At 37.4% G+C, this 21,611-nt stretch overlaps 1 protein-coding gene across 3 annotated transcripts in view; it reads right to left on the bottom strand.

The window, feature by feature from the left end:
* The window catches only part of PTPRM (protein tyrosine phosphatase receptor type M), a 342,158-nt gene that overhangs the window by 74,887 nt on the left and 245,660 nt on the right, over positions 1 to 21,611 (bottom strand). For 2 of the 3 annotated variants that reach the window (XM_057382478.1, XM_057382481.1), the window contains 2 exons: positions 20,088 to 20,239; positions 12,129 to 12,316 (listed from right to left, as the gene is read on the bottom strand). In XM_057382478.1, the coding sequence (XP_057238461.1) occupies positions 12,129 to 12,316; positions 20,088 to 20,239 (340 nt within the window). Of the gene's footprint in view, positions 1 to 12,128; positions 12,317 to 17,500; positions 17,576 to 20,087; positions 20,240 to 21,611 lie in introns of all 3 variants that reach the window. The other variant, XM_057382477.1, reaches the window with a different exon arrangement.

The raw sequence follows: 21,611 nt of genomic DNA, 5'->3' as shown, positions 1-21,611 counted from the left end.
GTAAAACAAAAGAGCTAGAAAAAATTGAGGATGCTATCTGTTTTAAGGAATAGTTTGTGTTCTTTATAAACTGAAGTGATGTTCGTGATATAAAATTGACTACCAGTATGGGGAAAATGAAAAAAAAAAAGAATTACCATTTCACATCACATTGTTTGCTGTGTATATACAGGAACATGGATTTATTTTTTTTCCTCTCTATATGTGTTAACAGCCATACTGGGTCAAACCAGAGGCCCATACAACCAATCAGCTTTTCTACAWCAGAACTAGTAGCAGATGTTTACAAAAAAGTATGAAGAATAGAGCAAATAGAGAGTGAATCTTTCCCCAGCATACCCTTTTAGCTTCTAGCAATCAATGGCTTTCCTGAGCAATCTCTTCCCCAGCCAGAGACTGCACACAGCCATTGTGTTTAATAATGAATTTGTCTAGGCCATTTTTTAACCCATYTATAATTTTGGCTTCACAGCATCTTGAGGCAATGAGCTCCACGATGCAATTATGTGCTGTGTGAAAAATATTTCCTTTTGTTCAATTTAAACCTGCTGCTTAATAGCTTTGTTGGGTGCTCCAGATTCACTGTATTGTAAGGAATAATGAATAATTGCTGTTAGCTTTGCAGAAGTAACACTGATCTCTTGCACAGCTCACAATATCCTAAGGGGCTATTACAGCAGYCAGGAATGAGTGATATTTCACTGTCCTGGAAAGAAGGTAGAGAGCTGATAAAGTAGCTCTGTGTCACTTTTAAGGATTTCCTTACTCACATGATCTTTACATAGTTTATTATGCCAACCTTAGGGATGCCATGTACAATAGTGTTACCCGGAGCATAAAAGCTGGAGCTGAAGTATAAGTGGGTGAATGAGCAAAACTACAAACTGGAAATGCAGGGTTTTACTTTAGTTTTCTTTGTCCAGCTTGACCAGAGACACCAATGACAAAYAGAAGCAGCTGCAGATAAAAATCAAGGAACAAAAGCTCAGCAGATATCACAGGCTAATGCAGTGGACAGTGTTCTGAAATACTGTTTGTATTGTTCAAGCAAAAACAATWCACTAAAGTGTTCTGGCAATGACTAATGGTTGACAGCACATGGAACAGCAATGCTGGACTCACAAAAGACTGAAGAACTGTTGCATGCAGTCTTTCTCAAGATTAAAAAGCATGTGTCCCAACTTGACAGTCATGCTTGGATTCAGAGGCTCTTTGGAAGAATATGAAAAATCTAAAAAGAGCTTTGCACTACAAGCTTTCCCCATCTATTTAAATCTTCTCTGTTCTTTCCTAACTCTTCATGTGGGGTTGGAGGTGGCTGCTTTTACAGTTATTTCCTGAGTAGAAGATAAAGGATCTGACCTACCTTTCTAACATTTATTATGTCATACTGGAAGTTTGTTGCTTGGCCATCACGCTTGGTAGGGAAAAGCACAGAGATTACTTCATGTAAAGGTATTTACWGTAAACAATTTGAATGGTAGTATTATCTTACATCAAAACTGTGATACATCCAAGTATTTAATATCAAAGGCAAAGTATTTTTGTTGTCTTCTCCCAGACTAATCAGAAACGAAAACTTTATGCTTATTTCAGGAATCAACACTGCACTTTGTGGAAGCTTCCATCCCAGAGCAAGCAGTGAGAGGCATTCTATCCAGAAAGGAGCCCTTTACGCATAGGGCAAAGACAGAAATCTATGACTGCACTAAAATGAACTTATGCCCCCTTTACTGCAGGCTCCCTTTGTTAGCCAAAGGCAGCCACAGCTACGTCTGCATCTGAACAACCCAGCCTGTCCATCAAGGAAGGTTCTCACTTATTATTCCCTTTGGTGTGTGGTGTAAGAGCAGAGATAGCYTGTCTCTTGGAGACCCAGACCTCYCYCCTGTAGATACAAGAGCTGCTTTTYTGTAATATATTAAGARCAATTATTAAAGCACAGGCAAGCATCTTGAAGCTAGATGAGTAATAACTGAGCTCAGCTGATTTTATCAGAAACATGTGCCATTTATTTTTAACACAGACCAAAGCAGAGCACTGWCAGTCATAAATTTTTTTAAGATCTTAAGGGGAAGAAACGGCACCGTTTTTTGAAGATATTCAAGCTTCTTCACCATTACATGAACATGTCTAAACTATTACGTCTCTGGTAGCCCTCATGTCACTTCCATTTATGTGAATAGCAAAATGTAAAACAGGAAAGAAGGTATTTTAAAAGCAACTTCAAAACAATCCCTTAAATCTGTTTTAAACCAACTGTACTTAAAGAAGTGTACTAGTTTAGAACAAACTGCACTTAAAATTCCCCGTCTTGGCTTCCAAATCATATTGTAGACCTAAGCCTTTCAGCTTTTGTGTGTGGATTTACGCTGAGTGTCTCCAACCTGCTGTTTCTGTCTTGTGAAAAAGTGTCAATATTATGAACTTTCATCAGTCTTGAACCGAGCTGCAAAGCCAGTAACTCAAATAATTTTACATGGTTGATGCTGCCATCATGTCATTTCTGAAATACTGCTTTTCACGAGCAGTATTTCCCAAGTCCCCAAAGCCAGATTGCTTTTCCTTCTGCTTTCCTCCTGGGCCTCTTTATTTCTGTGGCTACTCCAGACTTCCCATGAGCTTTGCTATGGAATCTTCTTTTCTATCCATCATCACMCAGCTGATCTTTGCCTGACCAGGGTGCCTACATCTTCTCAGGGCTGTTCAGCAGGCTGTGTCSCCTACACCTCTGAAATGACTTGCTGTGGACCCAGGGTGACCTCACTGTTCATTAATAGGACAGATGCAAAGCCCAGAGCTCAGAGGAGAGCACAGCCCCACAACAGTGCAGGCAGGGGCACCATGGAGATGCAGCGTGATGGGCGACTGGGGGAGCAGRTATCACACACAGAGGCAATGGCAGCAAACCAGCAAGAGACAACAGAAGCTTGCCAGTGCCCTTGTATGCCCAATTACGACCTGGCACATTTTCAGTGGACTTAACGCTTCCCACAGACTCTTTTGGGCCCATCAAATCAGTATGTTGCGACAAAAAACATCATTCCTGCTAGCAAATGATGAGCATCTGCTCCACTGACAGGACAATCACTGAARCACTAAAGAACACATGTAAGAAGTCTTGTATTCCAGACAGAAAACTTCTTAAAAGATACACTGGGCCACAGATTACATAAGAATACAAATTTTCATTTCCTGAAAAATTTGTAATCGCTACTTTAACTTACTTAAAACAAACACATTATAGAAAATATTATGTATTTTACACATGCTGTYGAGAAATTCTTGCTAAATGAAAATCCCAATAGCTAAATTATGCTAATTAGATTTGAAAAGTGTTCCTCTCACTTTACAAACAGCCAGTAATAATAATGCTCTGGTTATGAGACCAGCAGTGGACTAAAATGCCTAATTATTTGTAGTGAATAAATGCAATCTATAGAAAACACACAGTGYATGTATAATTAATAAAGAATAGACTATAATTGCATTTAACATCATCTGCATAATTTAAAATGGAATAACTACATGACTGATTTTTTATGTCTTTTTAAAGGGCGCTAATAAAATATGAAGCAGGTAAGAAGGCTTATATGAGTAGGAAGTAATGAATAATATCTTGAACATTAAAGTACAATATATTATTCTGTGAACATAAATTGGACCAATTCATTTTTGCAGGTACAATGGGCAAAGTATGGTACATCAGCACTTTTCAAAAGTAAATAACATGTTAACTGAAGAAGGGATTACAGATTCTGATCAAATATTCAATGTCTTATTTGAATAATTAATAAGTCAGTCTGGTGCAAATATGCAGCAAATAGCCTGCAACATTTCAAAAACTTTTCTTTCTTTCAAATCATACTTGTCACTAGCATTTAGAATGTTTAACCTATCACCTTGCTGCTGTAAGCATTAAAGCCAWTCTTGTGGATTTCCCTCTGGAAACTCRCATTATGACTGAAATGACRTTCAGTGGCCTCATTTAGTTTCCTACTGTCGTGTTCAATAGTYCATAACAATGCACAGATTGGCTAAATCTGAAATTAAACTCTGATTTCAATAGGTACAGAGAGAACATAAATTTGATACTAGCAAAAGCAGCAAGATCAGTCAGAAAAAATGACTTGACTGATGGACAGCCAGAGTAAAGTACACTGAGAAGTCAGCTCAGTACAGTTTGACTTTTTCTCAACCTGTGGCTGCCAAAGGGGATGAAGACAAGACAGACAGGAGAATAATGTCAACAGATTTCACATGCTAAAAGAGTGAATAGATGTGTTGTTAACAAGAATATACATCTGCGTACACCCAAACATGCTGGAAGGAAGCAGTAAAGTGGAAAAGTTTAATTCTTTCTATTAGGATTATATAACCCCAGTGTAAATCACTTGGGCTTATCAGATGTGGATACAGGATTTTCAAAGATCTGCTTGGTACCAAGTTGACAACAATGACTGAAACTTGGAAACTATTTTTTATTGCTCTAATTTTACATTGTATATGCCCAAAAATCTTTCCAGAATAAATTGAGAAWGATTTTGCAATGTCTTTATAGAATAAAAGATCCTAATGATGGAGTCATAGGTCAGGAAAAAGGGGAGCAAGATTAAAACCATTTTTGAAAGACTGCTGTGATGGCTGGACTAAGATGGGAAAAACCCCCACAATGTCCTAAAGCAAACTGAAACATTATTACCATGGGATAAAAAAGTGCCAGAGGCTCATCCACAAAACTGCATGCAACAGTTAAAATTAACCATTTTAAATGCATTTATAGACTCACTCATTAAGAATCAGGAATAAGATCAGAGGTGCTTGTCATGCTTTAAATTAGTTTCAGATTTTCAGTCCATCTATGCTGAAATATGAAACAAATGTCTGCTAAATATCTGAACATGGAAAAGACTCCCAAGGCATCCTCAGGACCATGACAAATGACACRTTACTGCACATTTTTTCTTGCTGACATATTTTGTACTCATTCATATGTTTGCCTCAGCATGAACCTGGACTACCAGACTCAGTAGAAGCAGAGGATGATTGAAATAGCTGCCAGAGCTCCTACACAAGAACAACCTGCACTCGTTTATCTGTCCGATTGATCAGCTTAAGAATCTATATCTCACGACTTTCCAGTGGACCAACATTTTTCTGAGTTGATCAATAACACCAGTCTCTGCTGTAACTGCTTAGAGGGATACAAGGGTCATGAAAGATGCACTTAAAAATTACCAGGCTTTCCTTACGACATAGTCTAAACTTTATATGCAGGACTGAGTCTGGTACACTTTCACAAAGTAAAACATTTGGCTGAATTAGGCGTCCCTGTTCTTGTTAGGTGTCTGTGCTGCCTGAGATCACACAGAGTTCAGACAGTTTAGGCTGCTGAGAAGAAGAAAACAAGAGGTCCATACCCAAGGAAATCACAGGCTGATCAGTACCAAAAATAGCTGAATCACAGCATGAGCAAACAGCTGCCCACATCCCACAGAGAGTAATGCTAAAGCTGTTGCAAATGTTCTAGTCCACACACCTCTACAATTTTACTATTCAAACAGATAAAAGCACAAAGCCTTTCTAATGAAGCCATGACCTGCCTAAATCTATTTCCTGTGATAAGAATAAATTCTAATTAAGCCTGGTTAAACAAAACAAATTAGAGAGCTGTTTCTGCATATACATGCACTTTTATTTAAATTGGAGGAGAATGCTTTTAGGAAGAGTGGGAGAAGGAAACAGTGTGATTTAGAAAGTTGTGGGGCATCTTGATCGCTGGGCAATTAAACACACTGTGATATAAAGCAGTGTCACATGAATGATATTAAGCACTGTGACAGCACTTTTCATCCATGTGAAATCTGTGAAGAGAAATTCAGGGTGATAAAGGATAGGTTCAGAATGGCATAAAACTTGCTGACAACAACAGACATTCAGCAAACTAAGTGTCCTTCCTTTGAACTGAATAAAATCTCCAACAAATTTCTATTAACTGCCATACAGCTGAAATTGCTTACAACTGATTCTTGCTGATCAACAGCTGGAAGTCACCCACTCTTCTGCAAGACTTAAATGGATATTGAATGCACTGGGAAATTGTCACTACCAATACAGGCCAGTGAATGTACATCCAGATTTGGGATTACTTTATTTCAACTATCCGGTATTGATCTGGAACAACTTAGGATTTACAAACCAAAACATRCTTTGTGGATAAAGCAGTTGCTCATTTTTACTACTTCTTTCCATCTCCCTACATATGATCTCCGTAATGCCAAATCTTCCAGTGCCCAAGAGTCAGTGATAATCCCAACCAGGAATAAGTTACCTGGTATTGCTGGAAGACTTTTGCAGATCCCATAGCAATGAAGGAACTGGTTATGTCTGAACAAAGTTATTTGATAAAGGAGGAATATCTGCCTCGTATAAAGGACCCCTATATCCCCCTTCATTGGGGTTATCCTCCATTGTACATGTGAGAACACTTTGTAATATATGGCTTAATCAAAACTACTGCAGTTTAGCACTATTAAAGATTAATGATTCAGCCGGGCATTCAGGTGATTATTCTGAGCACCAACTTAACAGATGAAACTTGGAAAAAAATAGCAGTGATCTCAATGGATGGATATTYCTAACAATTTTCCATGCCATTTTCACTGGACAAGTTTCCCCTATTTTACTTCTATCTCTGTTATGTTTATAATCCTTAATGAGTTTTCCTCTTTCTTACAAAAATAGAAAGAGTTACCTGCTCCTGGTCTTGAAGACACAGATGCTGTCCTTCCTGTACTTACACTGTGGTCTAATGCCCCCATTCCCACCCAGTAATCCAGAGTCTTCCTGTTTTCTGTGTAATTAGTGCCTTGTGGGATAGAAAACAACCAGCACTGATTGTGGTACTGACTGTCTCAGCTGGTGTTGCAGAGTATCAAATAAATCYGAGAAAAAGGTGTGATAAAAATGTGCAGGTTGGAGGTGAGAAAGGTTGGTTGTAGTCACAAAGAACATGCAAAAAAAAAAATAGGGCCAGCTTGGTCCTACCATTAGCTATGTTAACATAACATTAAAAAATACTTATTTTTCCTACTTTTTTCAGCATTTCAGAACAGGGCCCCAGAAGCACAGGGCTTCAGAGTGTCATGTGGCAGCAAATTTGTCTTCCAGCTGGAACCAAAGAGAACTAAAAGATGCAACTGGAGACTGGGTTTGAGTGACAGGAGTCTAGCCTCTTACAGCTTTGCATGACAGCAGAAAATGGAAATTATATCAGACTTTCATCCAAGACAGACAATAACCTAACGGTGCTTTGGAGAAAACAAAACCCAAAGTAGGCACCTGYGGGACAAAGATGCTTCATGAAAAATTTCCTGCTTGTCTGCAATACTTTCTGCCTCCTCAAGCAAGGATCTGTATTTCTACTCATTTTAGASAGTTTTTTCACTATTTTGTTTCTTAAAACCATTTTGTATTAGATATTCCACTGGCCAATGAAATTTTTTTACTGGGTTTCATTGACAATTAGCACATCTACCTTCACATATCTACACTAGCATATCTTCTGAAGTTCCATTTAAATGAATATACTGCTATTAAGACAGAATTTCTTTCATAAGCCTTATTATTTTCTACAAATTATTATAATCTTCTTATAATCTTCTACAAATTATCCATTTCTTTATGATCACCTTTGACCAAAATCCCCCCAGGTACAGCTGAACAATGACCATGTCCAGATAACCTATTTTTAAATACTTTTACCAATCTATAATAGGTGACAAGAAGGTCTAAACTGAAGTAATTGTTTAACACACATTAGAAAATATATTTCATGTTCCTGACCTTGACACGCACTCTGAGCCTTTATTCATCTATTTAATGATTTAGACATTAATAGTTACATCGGTGCAGCACATCAGAATGGAGAAAGGAACATATTCAGYGCAGTTTATCTTGACAGCATATAACCTCACTGTATTTGAAATAGTATTGGCTTAATGATACAAAATAATTTCCTGATTGGAACGGTTAATTGCCAGAAAAACTTGAAAAAGAATGTGTTTGACAGAAAGGAAGGAGAGGGAAGAGGAGAGAGACAATAGGGAAGGAAGCCTTAAAGATAAAGTGACATGGAGGAACCTTTTTTAAATTCTGTTATTGACAGGGTCTGTTAGCGACAGTAAGTGAGGCGGATCTGAGCAGGATACTCTTTGCAAATCTTGGCTTTTCAAAGGAACCTCTCGTTTGAGATAATGGAAGCTCAGAACACCCTGTCATGGAACATAATGTGAAATTGATTTTTCAAGGCTTTATCCACACAAAGTTGCACTGGTTTAATTAAAGGTGTGTTTTTAAATCAATTCTGTTAAACCAGTCCGAGCTCCTGTGTGGACACTCTGAAATCGATTTGAAACTGTCTTATGTCAACTAACCTCAATCTGGCCAAGAAACACTTTACACTGAGTAGGAACCAATTTAAGTTGATCCAAAAATAGGGTTAAAAACAAGACATCTGAAATTGTAAGGCTTCAATGAATTTATCTCTTTCTGCCCTAACTATTCCAAGCCATGCTGGCCTCCAGTAGCCTAATTGAGCTGTTTAGGAAGCAGATGAACTCATAACATGGATTTATGGCCTTCTGACASATGTTTTTGAGAAAGGATGTAGCGAAATCCCTGTGAAAGTACTGAGTCTAAACCCAAAAGGTGACAGGTGTAAGGAGGAAGAAGTGACAAATTGTGGAGACCACTTTTTTGTTTCTTTAATGCAGAAAGAAGATGAGCAACAAGGCTCCTTCATGACCAGTAAAAGCTCTCTCATGCTGCAGTACTGGGGAACAGCTTAAATAACCCACAATTARTGCAGGGGTGCCTGGGAGATCAGACCAATGTTATCTTGTCAGTCTAACAACACTGGAACCAACCTAAAATCTCTCCTTTCTCAAGGGTCTGGCAGGGGATTGAAAGGATTTTAAAGATCCACTGCAGACAAGCTGGGTGTAAATCTCCCCGAGTTCAAGGATTTCTGCGCAATCCCATCATTCGCACTCCACTAGGCTGCAAATGMAGGTCTGCATTTATGTCCACAGCTTACAGAAATGCATTCATGCTCCTTCCACACCYGACAAACAGATGGGAAAGCAGGCAGTGAACTTGGGGCTGCTGCTGTGGCCCCAAGGACATTTCTGCKTGTGCTCTGGTTCCACAGGCACAGATCAGCACAACATTGGTCACTCCAGCCAAGAGCCRGGGCTGATCCCTGCTTGCAGGAACAGGAGCTTTCTCCCAGGAGAGCAAAAGGGCAAAATTCTGCAAAGCAGGGTATTCCTCCAAGGCCTTGTGTGCCGGGAGCTACAGACACTCAGTATCCCAAGTGAGTAAATAATACTGCAGAGCTGAGCAGTGAGCAAGTACCAGCCTGCCATTGCTCAAAGATGATTTTTTATCCTCTATCCTTTGTGTCAGTTACACTACACCAAAAACTTGTGCGTGACACCAATAGGACTTAAAATTACATATATGTGCTTAGATGGTGAACTATAGATCTAATTATTAAGAATAGTGGCCCTAATTATTAAGTTTTATTTTAAAGCACTTAAAAACTATGCATGACAGCAAGTGCTTTGTATCCTTGCACTCCTCTGAAGTGCTCCTAATGGGCAATGTACTACTTTACTTTCTGTTCTGTTCCACAGATTTATTTTCAGAGTGAATCCTGTGTGAATTTCTCCTGAATCAAACTCTTTCCCTGGTGAGACTATATAATCCTGCTGTCTTGTTAGAGCAAAAACTATCTATGAGACTTCATTCAAAACAAATCCTYTGTCAAACTATTTCTTCCTTTTCATTTGGACATTTATCCTTCTGATAACATAYAAGGAAAAAATTCTTTTGTTGTCTAGCTCAAATTTGTAAAGAGGATAGTATCAGTCAGACAGAAATGTAAATAAAGAGATTTGAAACCTTTACAGTGCTAGAATATATAGGGCAGTCATTCATTGCATATGGAGGAAAAACAGCAGTACTGCAGCAGTTCAATGGAAAAACCCCTCAAATATATGGCTAGTTATAGTTTATTTTGATTTTAACAATTTCCATATATAAAGAGAAGTTGTTCAGATGCAGCTTCACTATTTTAAGCCCTCTTTCCTTGCCACTATTAACAAACTGCACCCTGATGTATTGCATCTACTGGCATTAATCACGACTACACCTACTGTCTGTAATGGGATGCCATTCATCAGCTTGGTAGGCTGAAAATTAAGTGATTTTCCTGGAAACTGTTTCTCAGCAGCATCATTTGATCCACTGTAGTTAGAAAGCCATGTCATTGGTTGCACTACAAATTCCATTTTACGGTCTTGATTTTCCTTTTTTTTTAAATAAATTAATTGTAGTTTTCCTCCAGGCTTAATGMTGGTATAAAAGGTTTTGGCTGATGAGCAAATCTTTTCCAAAGACAAGAATTTTAAATTCTATCACTTTTAAATAACAGTGGCATAAAAAACCTCACAGGAACAAACTTGTTTAAGTCAGCCACACAAATGAAAGTTGACAAGTGATTAGGTCCTTCTGGGAATGAATTGTTTTCTACATTTTAGGGGAAAAAATGTCATCAGTGATTTTGGAAGTGGCCTGAAGCATGGGTTTTGGAAATCTAATACTACAAATACCAGCTTAAACAATTATATATTTAAGCAATTTTCATAACATGAAGTTGGCATGACAAGGCGTGAAGTTCAAAAATAACACCATCTCTCGTAAAATGCGAGCAGTATGCACACTTGTAAAGAATCAGCAATGCACTAGTAATTGCACTATTCATCCTCAAGAATCCACATCAGTGAATACATTAATTCCTACCTTTAAAACTTAAGCATGGTATATTGAGCCTTCAGGGCAGTGCACACCTGTGTATGCCCAAAGAGAAATTGCTTCTTGCCCTAGAGGGCGGAAGCAATTTCAATGGCTTTTGCTATTTGTCCTCCTTCCTCTCTTTACACCACACAAAAGAATGAACACAGATTTTTTTAATTGTTTCTCCTTTGAGAAGACAGAGTTAAAACCAAATCTTTATCATCCTGTTTCCCACTGGCTACATCAGAGTCACATGACAGTATGACCCACTTACTCCATTCCTCTGATTTTTCACATTTTCTTTCTATGGACCAGAAATTTAGGGCTGTCTASTGGGTTGGAGATGCAGTGCAATTTGGACAGGTTCCTCAGCTGGAGTTTCTGTTCATTTAAATATATGATTTGGATGAGGAGTAGTGTATTCTTGAGACTTTAGCAAAACTAGGTTTTTGAAGTCAGGAATAATACTACTCTTAATTTCGGGCATAAGAAGAAATTCTTTTAGTTTTTTGCTTTTTTGACTTAGCAAACTGACTCATCTCACAAAAAGTCAGGATCTGCAGTGCAATGTGCTGTACTCCTATAGTATTTGTCAGGATGTAGTGGTCCTGACATTTAAAACTAAGATGATGGCAGGGAGGAACAGGTCAGTCTAGCATGAAATGACAAAACAGAAGTTGAATAGAAGAAGAAAGAAAAAGAAAAACAAACAAAAAACCAGCCTATAAATTCATATTAAAAATAATAGGGATTACAGGGAGCCTCCAGCAAGTCGGAAATGGTTCAGCCACCACAGAATAAATTCTATAGCTGTGTGGACCTCTCTGAAGATTTGTGCACTTCCTCTCCATGATGGATACTATGATCCCAAGAAATACTGCTTGTAGAACTTCGTTTCTAAGCTAATACTGTGTTAACTGTGATTAGACAACCTGTGATACAGAGCTTTGGAAAAAGTTGTATTCTTCACCAGTAAAATAAAAATACGGGAACTTCTGGGACCTGGTTCTTTCTATACACATCTTCATGCAAACAGAATTACACAGAGATTTCCAAGAAACCTTATTCTATCTCACTCCTCACCCTGGCTAGTTACAATCAGAACATCTGCTAATTGTACAGGAGATCCTTTCCATTCATTGTGCTTCCTCAGAGAGTAGCTGGTGTGGCTGAGTAATTATTCTTCCTATTTTCTGGTACAGGTAGCAGACACATACAACCAACAGTGCAGAAGACATCATAATCAGATCCTTAGACCTGACACTTACTTCATACTCCTCTTTAAATCCGTAGCCTTCTGCACACTTCATCTGGGTGATGTGCTGCAGCAAGTCAGCTACACGGATGGCTGGGTGGAGCTGTCCGGTCTGGTAGGGCACATCCACGGGATCTCTCTTCTTATAGGTATGGGACTGCACCAGGCTGCTCGTGTCACTGACCATCGTATGGGTTTCATCTAGAAAAAGAGTATCTCATCACGTACTGGCTCATTTTCATTTGTTAAAAGAAATAGAAACTACAGAGATTTCTAGAGGAATGGCAGAAATCTGACACCATCAGCATTGGTTCTGTCTGTGAAGGCTACACCAGAAGAACAGTAAATCCATGGAGCAGTTTACACACGGAAATTGCAAGACTGATTGGAATGAGGCAAAGTCCATAGTTCTACAATGGAAGCATTGCAGAGCAGTCCAAACTCTAATATTGTTTTAAATATTGCTAGCTGATTGCAAACCAATTTTAAAACAGGCATTTGGGTTTAAACTGCATAGAAGTTTCATTCTGAAACTTCAACAAGTCCCATGGAATGAAACCGGACTTGTGTTTTTCATAGATTACTAAAGTGCTGTATTTTACACTGCAAATTTAGAGCAAATGTTTGGAGTGAGCAAAATAAAAAGATGCACAAAATGGCTTATGGTTTCATCAAGCTAGGACTGCAATGGAAATGTAGATCTGAAAACAACACTTGGAGACAAACTACAAGAGGACAAATGCAAAGGATCATCTGGTAGGGAAAAATGTCTTGACTGACTGCTGGACATGCTTTAGGACCACAGTGCATCATGAGCCACCACATTAGGCATGGAATGTTATGTGTCAACTGACATGCAAGCCAACAAACAGGAGACCCCCGTGGGCTGGTTAAAATTTTTATGAGACACATACTTCTCCCAACCCTCCACATCTCTTCCATGGGGCAAATGGGCAACTTACCATTGATTGGCACTTTTAAGAAGATACATATCAGGAGAAAAAAAGAGGAGGAGAAAAAGGAAACAGGGCATAAGCAACAGTACTACATTAATAATTACAGGTAATTTTATGTTTTTAATTTAGTCTTTACAGAATGACTTCCTAAATGAGTCAGAWTCTGATCTCAGTTTCACAGTACAAATTAGATGTACTGAAACCAAGGTATCTTACTGTGAGTCAATTCACACAGATACAACTGAGAGCAAAACCTGCACTTAGTAGTAAGTAGATGTGTAAGTGCACTCTACCTAAGGAAGCAACATGACTTTCTTCCTGTTTAGATGGAATTCTAAAAATTTATTCAGACTTGACAAGAGAAAAAAAACCCATCCCAAATTCTAAGGTCCAAGAATCTTCAAAAAKATTTATCTGTTTACGCAAATAATAATTTCATGTATCTTACAGTTTTTTAATTTTRACCCAAATTGTTTATATGGTGCTATGACTTATTTGAGCTATTCCTCACTGACTGCACACTGAATAAAAATACTAAATCTGTAAAATTTTTGTAAAGTAAGGCATTTATCAAAAAATAATACTTTGTAAAATAAGCTGTATGAATGGGAAGCATTAAAATAGTATTTCCACATTCATAGATTGGATACATTACAGCAGAAAATTCCATAAATACTCTTTATGAAAAGGCACTAGATTCTTATGTACACACCAAAACTACTAACAGACTTCATTAAAAGTGAGATTCTGGTCTTAGTTATACTACTGAAAATTGGTATTAAAACCAGAAAGCTCAATGTTTAAAATTTCAAGGATGGTTTGAGGTCCTCTCAATTCCCACTAAAACATGTGAAATCTGGTCCTCACTAAGCATACAGTCAATATGAACTGTGCACTGACACCTAAAGCAAAAACAGCAGAGAAAAATGTATGGGTATGAGTATGGTCGTTTCACTCCTTTTCCTRTCAGTCTGCTAATTTGGTCTAGTGCAGAGAAAAGGGATTCATTTTTTAGTCATAAAATTTTATAACTTTTGWCTGATGTGATACAAAATTTTACTGCAAAGCACCCTGGGATGCATGGCATGAAGCGTGGTATACAAGTGTAGGTACAGTATGTTGCTGCTGAAATGGCACCTGAAAACTACAAGGTGGCTAAGACACAAAAGACAAAAAAAAGTGTAGAAAGTTGATAATGATTTTTTGGGTTGCTTATTTCAATTTTAGAAACAGATTAGAAAACCTGARGATTTTTTTTTTCTTTTTTGCAAATTGCAAAATTCTTTGCAACAGAGACTGTTAGTAACTAAGATGAAGGCAAAGTTGTCGAAATCTGGCACTATGACAGCATCCGTTTAGTACTCATGAATCTCTTTCCTGCAAGCTCCCTAGTTTTAGACTCATTTTGCTCTCTCTGTTTCCTTATCTCTCGTAGCTGCATTAATACAGCAGGAGTTATCTTTTAAGTCATTTGAAAGAAAGTGTTTTTAATCCTTGGTTTATATGACACATCAGAAGCCATGCATATTACAGTTTTTTACTTTGCCTCTGARCATTGTAGCATCAGCTTTTCAGGCTATGAGTTTTTCAAAGGGTGAGCTCCTCCAGATGCAGGGTCCATATGAAATGGGAAGTTTGTCCAGCTTAAATACTACTACAGCTGCAGTTATCCTACTCTACACTCACCCATTCCTGTAGAGCTATACAAAACTTATTAAAACACTTATTTACTAGTTAGACGAGCTGCCAGCTTGGAAGGTAAATGGAAGCTCAGTCCCAGTATCTTTTCTGGGCTGAGACTCTTTTCCTTTTCCAATTTCAGAAATATGCACATGGATGGTATTAGACAAACATAATCTGCACTCATGCTCAGATACTAAATATTTAGCCACTGTTATGCAAAGTTTTGGTTTAAATGTTTTTTTTTAAATTTCAGGCTTTTACTTAGGTTAGTAGGCTAATAATTAAAGTTTTCCCTCAAACGGAAGATTTCCTTATCTGAAACTAAAGAGCCAGGCTGTTGCCTTTGCATCATTTAAAGAGCTCACCACTAATTACTAGGTTTTTTTAATTTTTTTTTTTATTTTTTAAATTGGCTAAGAGGTTTCTAATTTGCATGAACAGTTCAAAGATCCTGTTGTACATAAATTTGGAAACAGCAAGGGTGCTGTGGCTTTCTAGCAGATTTTGAAAACTGAACTCAACCATTCACCAGACTTGTACCTCTCCCAGGAGGTCACACTGAGAAGGTCATTTAGTTCTAACAACAAGCTCAACCCTGCACTTTAACACGACTTCTCTGGACACTGGAAGACAGCAGGAGCAGGTATTAGTTGCAATTAAAATCCTGCATACTTTGTTAATAATTCCTCTACTAACTCAAGGATAGTTAATTTGATTTACCTCAGATATAACACTATTCCTGTGCAGACAGTCATAAACACATATTGGGAGAGAGGTCTAATCAGAATGGAGCACTGTTCATAAAATGGTACTAAATTTTTAGCATATGACATTACAAAAATATTTATTTTATGCAGTGAAATAACCAAAATATTTTCTGAGGTGAGTAAGCACCTACTAAGGTTTGCCATAGTAGACCATAAAATACACACCTAACTAATTAAAAGATCTTACAGACTTATTAAAATCAGAGAATTTATTTTTCCCAGTGTGTGTTTGCCTGATACCTAAATTACTTGCTTAGAGATTATTTCTTGGGGGGAAAAAAACTAACAAATAATTTAACCATTGTTATTATACAGCAAAGCATAACAAGTACAACCAAAGAAACCATTAACTAAAACTTAATAATACAGATAGGAAATCTCTAAGTTTTTCTCCTGATAATAGWACTTTTCTCCTTGCCCACCCACAAGGTCAGAAAGAACATCTACTGGATGAAGCGTTGAATGAATGCTAAAGCACACAAAAAAAAATCTAACATCTCAGGCAGTTAAAAGGCACTGCAAATTTCATTTGCATGCAGATTATTACATTGTTACAGTCACTACCATTACCTTCTTCCAGATTTACATAATGTATAAAACCAGCAAAGTTCCTTYCCAAAGTTATCACACTGAAGTGCACTGCACTAAATATTCTTTCACAATAACAAATTTTCAAGATCACCTTCGAAACTTTTACTTCTTATAGGCTGCACTCTACTTCTATGTAAGCCTTAGCTTACAGTTTAAGGGCAGGAATCAGTTAAGGGGTCTTAAACCTTTTACAGTGATTAGAAGAAAAAAGAGGAGAAAGGAAAATATTTTATGAGAAAATATAAATTGAAAAAAATGAGTAAATAGGCTTAACAAAGGAGTCTGAATCCTTGCTATAGTGCACTGTTATGTTTCAAATTATTAGCAAAAGAATTGCCCTTGTTTAGTTTAAAGTTAGCATGGGAAGGAGGTGTAAATGAATACAAGCCAGGAAGGGGTTAGAGTTAAACACTGAGAATGCAAYAGCGCCTCATGCTTACTATTTATCACTCTGCAGAAACCTCTGTCTTTTTGACATTTGGAATTTAGGAAAATCTGCTATTGTCCAGTGAAAACGCTTTACATTTTAACTGTATGTTTTTAACCTGCAGTTCCACTGTTTTATTTAATTCCTGTGACACCTTATGTATAATAATCTATATACTCTAAGCGTCATGTCATCATTTTGCTGTTCAAAACACCATCTCCTCTTTGAATCTGMACTTTGACAAGCATGTCAGAAACTCTGCAGAATTGTCAGAAGACATGATAGCTGGTAGATGGCCAAAACTGAATTTTGTCTGACTTTCTGTATCCTGAATAGTCTAATTAGGAAAGGAAAGTTATTTTTAAGAAGTGACATCTTCCGTTCCGAGATAAAACAGAAAAAAAATGAGGGAAACTATTTAAATTGCCATGATAATCAAATTCTTTTGTGTCACTCCAAATACATGCATAAACATTTCCTTGCAAATCCACTTGTTAAAATCACTTCTCTCTTTTCTCCCCTGATTTGCACTATGACAGCAGTAATCAAGCCTGATAACTGTCCTGAGCACCTCAGCGCAGCCAAGTCTACCACCCCTCCCTTTAGCATAAAGCTCCAGCATTTTGCACATTATTGTCTGCTCCCCAAGAACTGCAACTTCCGAAATTACTTCAGCAATAAACTTTGATAAAGGGAAATGTTCTCACCTAAAATTGCAGTTGGCACAAATGGATCTGTCATACATCATAAGCAGGTCAATGCAGAAAAGGTAAAAAGAGAGAGAACAGTAAATGATTGATACATGTTCCCGAGTTTTCTTTCAGAAAGCTACTGTTAGCAACCGGTATGTTTCTTATATATGCATTAAATGTTGATGGCGAGAAGTATAACAACATAAATATGTATGCTTTTATTATGGAAATGTCTACAGAGGGTGGAAACCAAGAAAAAAACTGGTTACCTGGGTAATAAGAATTAGGCACTGTTGTGCTCAATGTGTTAGTTTTCATTGTAAATGAAGATGGTGAAGATACAGCTGCAAAGAGAAACAAAGCTGGTTAGAGACAGAGAAATGATATGCAGCTACTTAAGCTGAGTGACACAGCACATGGGACTGACTTGGCTTAGAGTTCATCCTGTTGTGTTTCTTGCACTGGAATCAGGACCTAGGGAAAACCAGGCAAGTCTAGTGAATGAAACAGCTCATTGAATTTGATMATTTCTCTAAAAAGAAGTGTCATCAGAGAAAGCATTTTGATCACTGATGGGAAATACACTTCTTAAATCACAAGATTAGACTGAATACTGATGCTTGAAACAAGACATCACGACGACAAGAGGAGTTTTTGACAGAAGCTTTGATCATTAATAAGTTTTCCTCATAATATCATAAATACTCTATGCAAATATCTACTAYAGAATATTTTTTCTTCTCCTTTTTTCTAATTTGATTTGTTTAGACAGGTGGATAATGTGCACAGAGATACTAAGAGACCCTGAATATTACTCTTTGTTAACAGTAGTTTTCAGGAGTGATAAAAAAACCAATGCTCACATTGGTACTTAAATCATTGAACCATTTGTAAAACCAGTGGGAAAGCCCGATGGAACAAACTAAGTTCAGTTTGCCCCTGGTATACAAATATCATGCAAATTCCCACTGTAAACAAAGATACCTTTAAAAGGTAGGAGATAATCACAATATTTACAGGATGTTCAGCCAAAGAGTCATTAGAGGCTTCTAAGCAAAGATCCTTGCAAATTCAGCCTTATTTGCTTGTCTACACAGCTCAAATTCAGTCTGATCAGTGAATGCAGGCACATTCTGGATACCTGTAAACAGACTAACAGGAATGTGTGAAACAAAACAGATTTGAGGAAGACACRATCTTTCATCCATCTTTTTTTCAGTTGGTCTTCTTGGGCAAACAGTTGCTAGCCCTTGTTAAGATGGGCATGTCTCAAAATCGGCTGAAATAATGCTGACAGTTATCATTTATAATATAATTAATATATCTGTGGCCATGTTCCTTTGATTATGTCTCCAGAATGGGTAGATTACATTCCCTTGATGGCCAAAACAGAGTGATTCTTTTTTTGGGTATGGATGAACAGATTAGCTGAGGTCAGGGCTGCCACCAGTAATAAAAGTTGCCAGGGAGAGAATGCAAGCAAGATAATGAATTTCCATAGGAAATAGAAATGTTCTGAACCTCTTTAGTACAAGGCCTTCCACAAAGATTATTCCTGAAGACTCTCAGTGTGTTCCCTTCTGGTGACCATGTTTCTTATGGAAAGTCTAATTAGAGGCTCTAGCATTTGAGCAATATAAAGAACTTGTTATGGCAATAATTTCAAATAGGTTTGAGGTGGTTTACATAAAGAGGATTTAGTCCCAGGAACTCATTGCAGCTTCATTTGCAGTTATGACCATTCAGTAGCACCACTGGAAAACTGTATCATGATGATGCAAGATGAAGTAAAACYTCTTGATCCCTTCACAGAAATGAGMAATCTCATTAACTGAAAGRGTAYATTCTCACCRGAAAGGCAAGTCTGATTTGAAAGATCTATTTCAAATCAATTTCAAAAGTAACTCAAATGCAAATTAACATTGCAAATTCAGAGCCTAATGCTGCTGAGAAAAGTCTCACTGTATAAACCCCACAGAGTGTTTGTACAATTGAGCTCATCAAAGATAAATTCTTAAGCATATTATTAAAGAGTGGGAGTTGGGCCTTGCATACTGTTAGTACTTGAAACCAAATTTAATCTTTGACAAATTCTGAAGACGTTAAAAACCACTGGCATACAAAAAACCCTGAGGTTTCTTAAGAGCTACAAATGAAAAAGGCATTTTGAACCTAGTAATTCTTTTAAACAATTATAAAAAAACTATTGTTTTTTCCTGGTCTTTGCTTAGTGCTAATCCTCTRACATCAGTAAGACCTTCACTAAAATTCTAACAGAGGAAATTTTATATGCTGAATCTTATATATTTTCAGGAGAGACCCAAGAAGATCCAGGATATCTGAAAATCTCTTATGAAATTGCAGAACAGGCAAGTTGACTGAATTCTTCCTTTGCACAAGCAACAGAAAGAGCATAATCTAGAATTGGAAATAATAAGACAATCAGATTATCATTATTAAGTTATTACATTAAAAAAAATTATACTACCAAGAAAGAAGTACAGGGGAGCATTTGAAGGACTTGGGACAGCATGAGGGATATAAAATTTTTAACACAATGGAGATTGGAGRAAGGTAAAACTGCTGTTTCAGTAATGTCACTGCTCTTCTGCAGAAGAAAAGGATGGACAGAAAAAAGCTCAATTATCCTTATTATTTTTAAAGAAGTCTATTCTTGATGTCTGACTGTCTTGCTCATTTGAATAGACACTGTAATGTGCTGCACAGTGGGAAACTCTCAGTCCCATSGATTTTCCATGACTGAGTAATGAGGAATATTTTAAAAACCATTTGCACCTTTCTTTCACCTTCGAAAAAAAAAAAAGAAAGAAAAGAGAAGAAAAGAAAAAAACTTACATCTCCCATTTAGATTGTGCGTGTCCATGAAAGAGAAAGCTTCATCACAGTTGGTGCCTTGCTCAGTGTAGCTTTTATCCATTGAATTCACCATCACTGTCATTTCCTGCCGAGTACTACTCAATGTCTCTTTCCGCTTTTTAGCCAATTTTCTTAAGAAATGAATGATGAGGAAAAAAAGGAGAAAAACAACTCTCAGTAAGCATAGTTTTCATGTTGTTTACATCAGTGTTGTCGTTTGTTAGCATATTATTAAGTAACATTTACATTTCTTTCTCATTTCTGGAACCTTAAATTTATTTTACTCTCATTTCTTTCAGTCTGATAATCAAGGGATAATTGCCAATGCACTGACATATGGTCAACAGCACCTTAATCCTTGGGGACCACCACTGAATTAACAGGGATATTTGGATATGAAGGTGATGTGAGCTACAGTATCAAAAGCTACATCTGATTAAACATATAAGTAAATATGATAAGAGAGATTCACTGGAACTGACAAATCAGTACCAATGYTCACCTCACATGGGTAGAACAGTCTGGAGTGGTTTCACTGAGACACTRTAACACAGCAATCTGGTGTATATAATACTGCATAGTCTGTGTTGGAGCCCTGAATATACACTGCACACTCAACAGATATTTTAAATTGACTTGCACTCCTTAAGACTATTTTCTGTCACTCCTGAGAGTGAAAACTCCTAATTTCAGGAGACTTAGCCACATGAGTTAGCTGCTTCTCAGCAGGAGTGGTCTGTCAGAGACAAGATCTTAAATCTGATACTACAATAGTGATTCATTAAACTGTTGAATTGCCTTGGATGCATACATTCCTTTTTTTTTCCCCTGATCTGTCTGGAAGTCTCATTGTCTCCCTCTGAGTTATGCTTAGCTAGATCACAAATGACATGTCCAAAATTCTTGATTTTTCCTTCAGCCTCTGTGAGGATCTTGATCCTGATGATAGTGGATCCCATGACTATTTGGCTTGTTTCCCTGGCCTGTGACTCAGACTAAGCCTTTCTCCAAGTTCTTGCTTACAGCCTTAATTTAAATTTTCCAGATTCCTTCTGTAGARTATCTTCAAGGTATGACTTTAACAAAAATAACTGCTCCACAGGCTTTACTKGTCCTGTTAATTCAATGACTTTTCCTCTGAGGAAAACATAATGAGCCAGCTCATATTCATCTGCCASAAGGATCTTTTACATATCTTAAACTCCAAGTTACAGGAGCTTATTATCTCATCCAGGTTCCTTCCACTTCTAGAGGCCAACTGTATCAAACTTGTGCTAACTTTCAAAGCCTTTCTCTTCATTAACTCTTACTCAGTATGAAAATATTGTTCCCACCTCAGACAACAACTACACCAGCCTCCCCTAGATTTTCAAACATTTGTCTCTGCTCAGCTGCACAGGAGGGGCTTTCTATACCCTTCCTGATTGACACCTTGCTCTTCTGCTTCAAATCACTGCCTGCAGACACTCTTTGCACAGCACTGATATTACTGCTCCCTGATCA

The sequence above is a fragment of the Malurus melanocephalus genome, unplaced genomic scaffold (assembly GCF_030028575.1).
Source record: "Malurus melanocephalus ecotype Western Australia unplaced genomic scaffold, MMel_1.1 scaffold_568, whole genome shotgun sequence".
Lineage (NCBI taxonomy): Eukaryota > Metazoa > Chordata > Aves > Passeriformes > Maluridae > Malurus > Malurus melanocephalus.
This window is presented reverse-complemented; position numbering and strand designations above follow the sequence as displayed.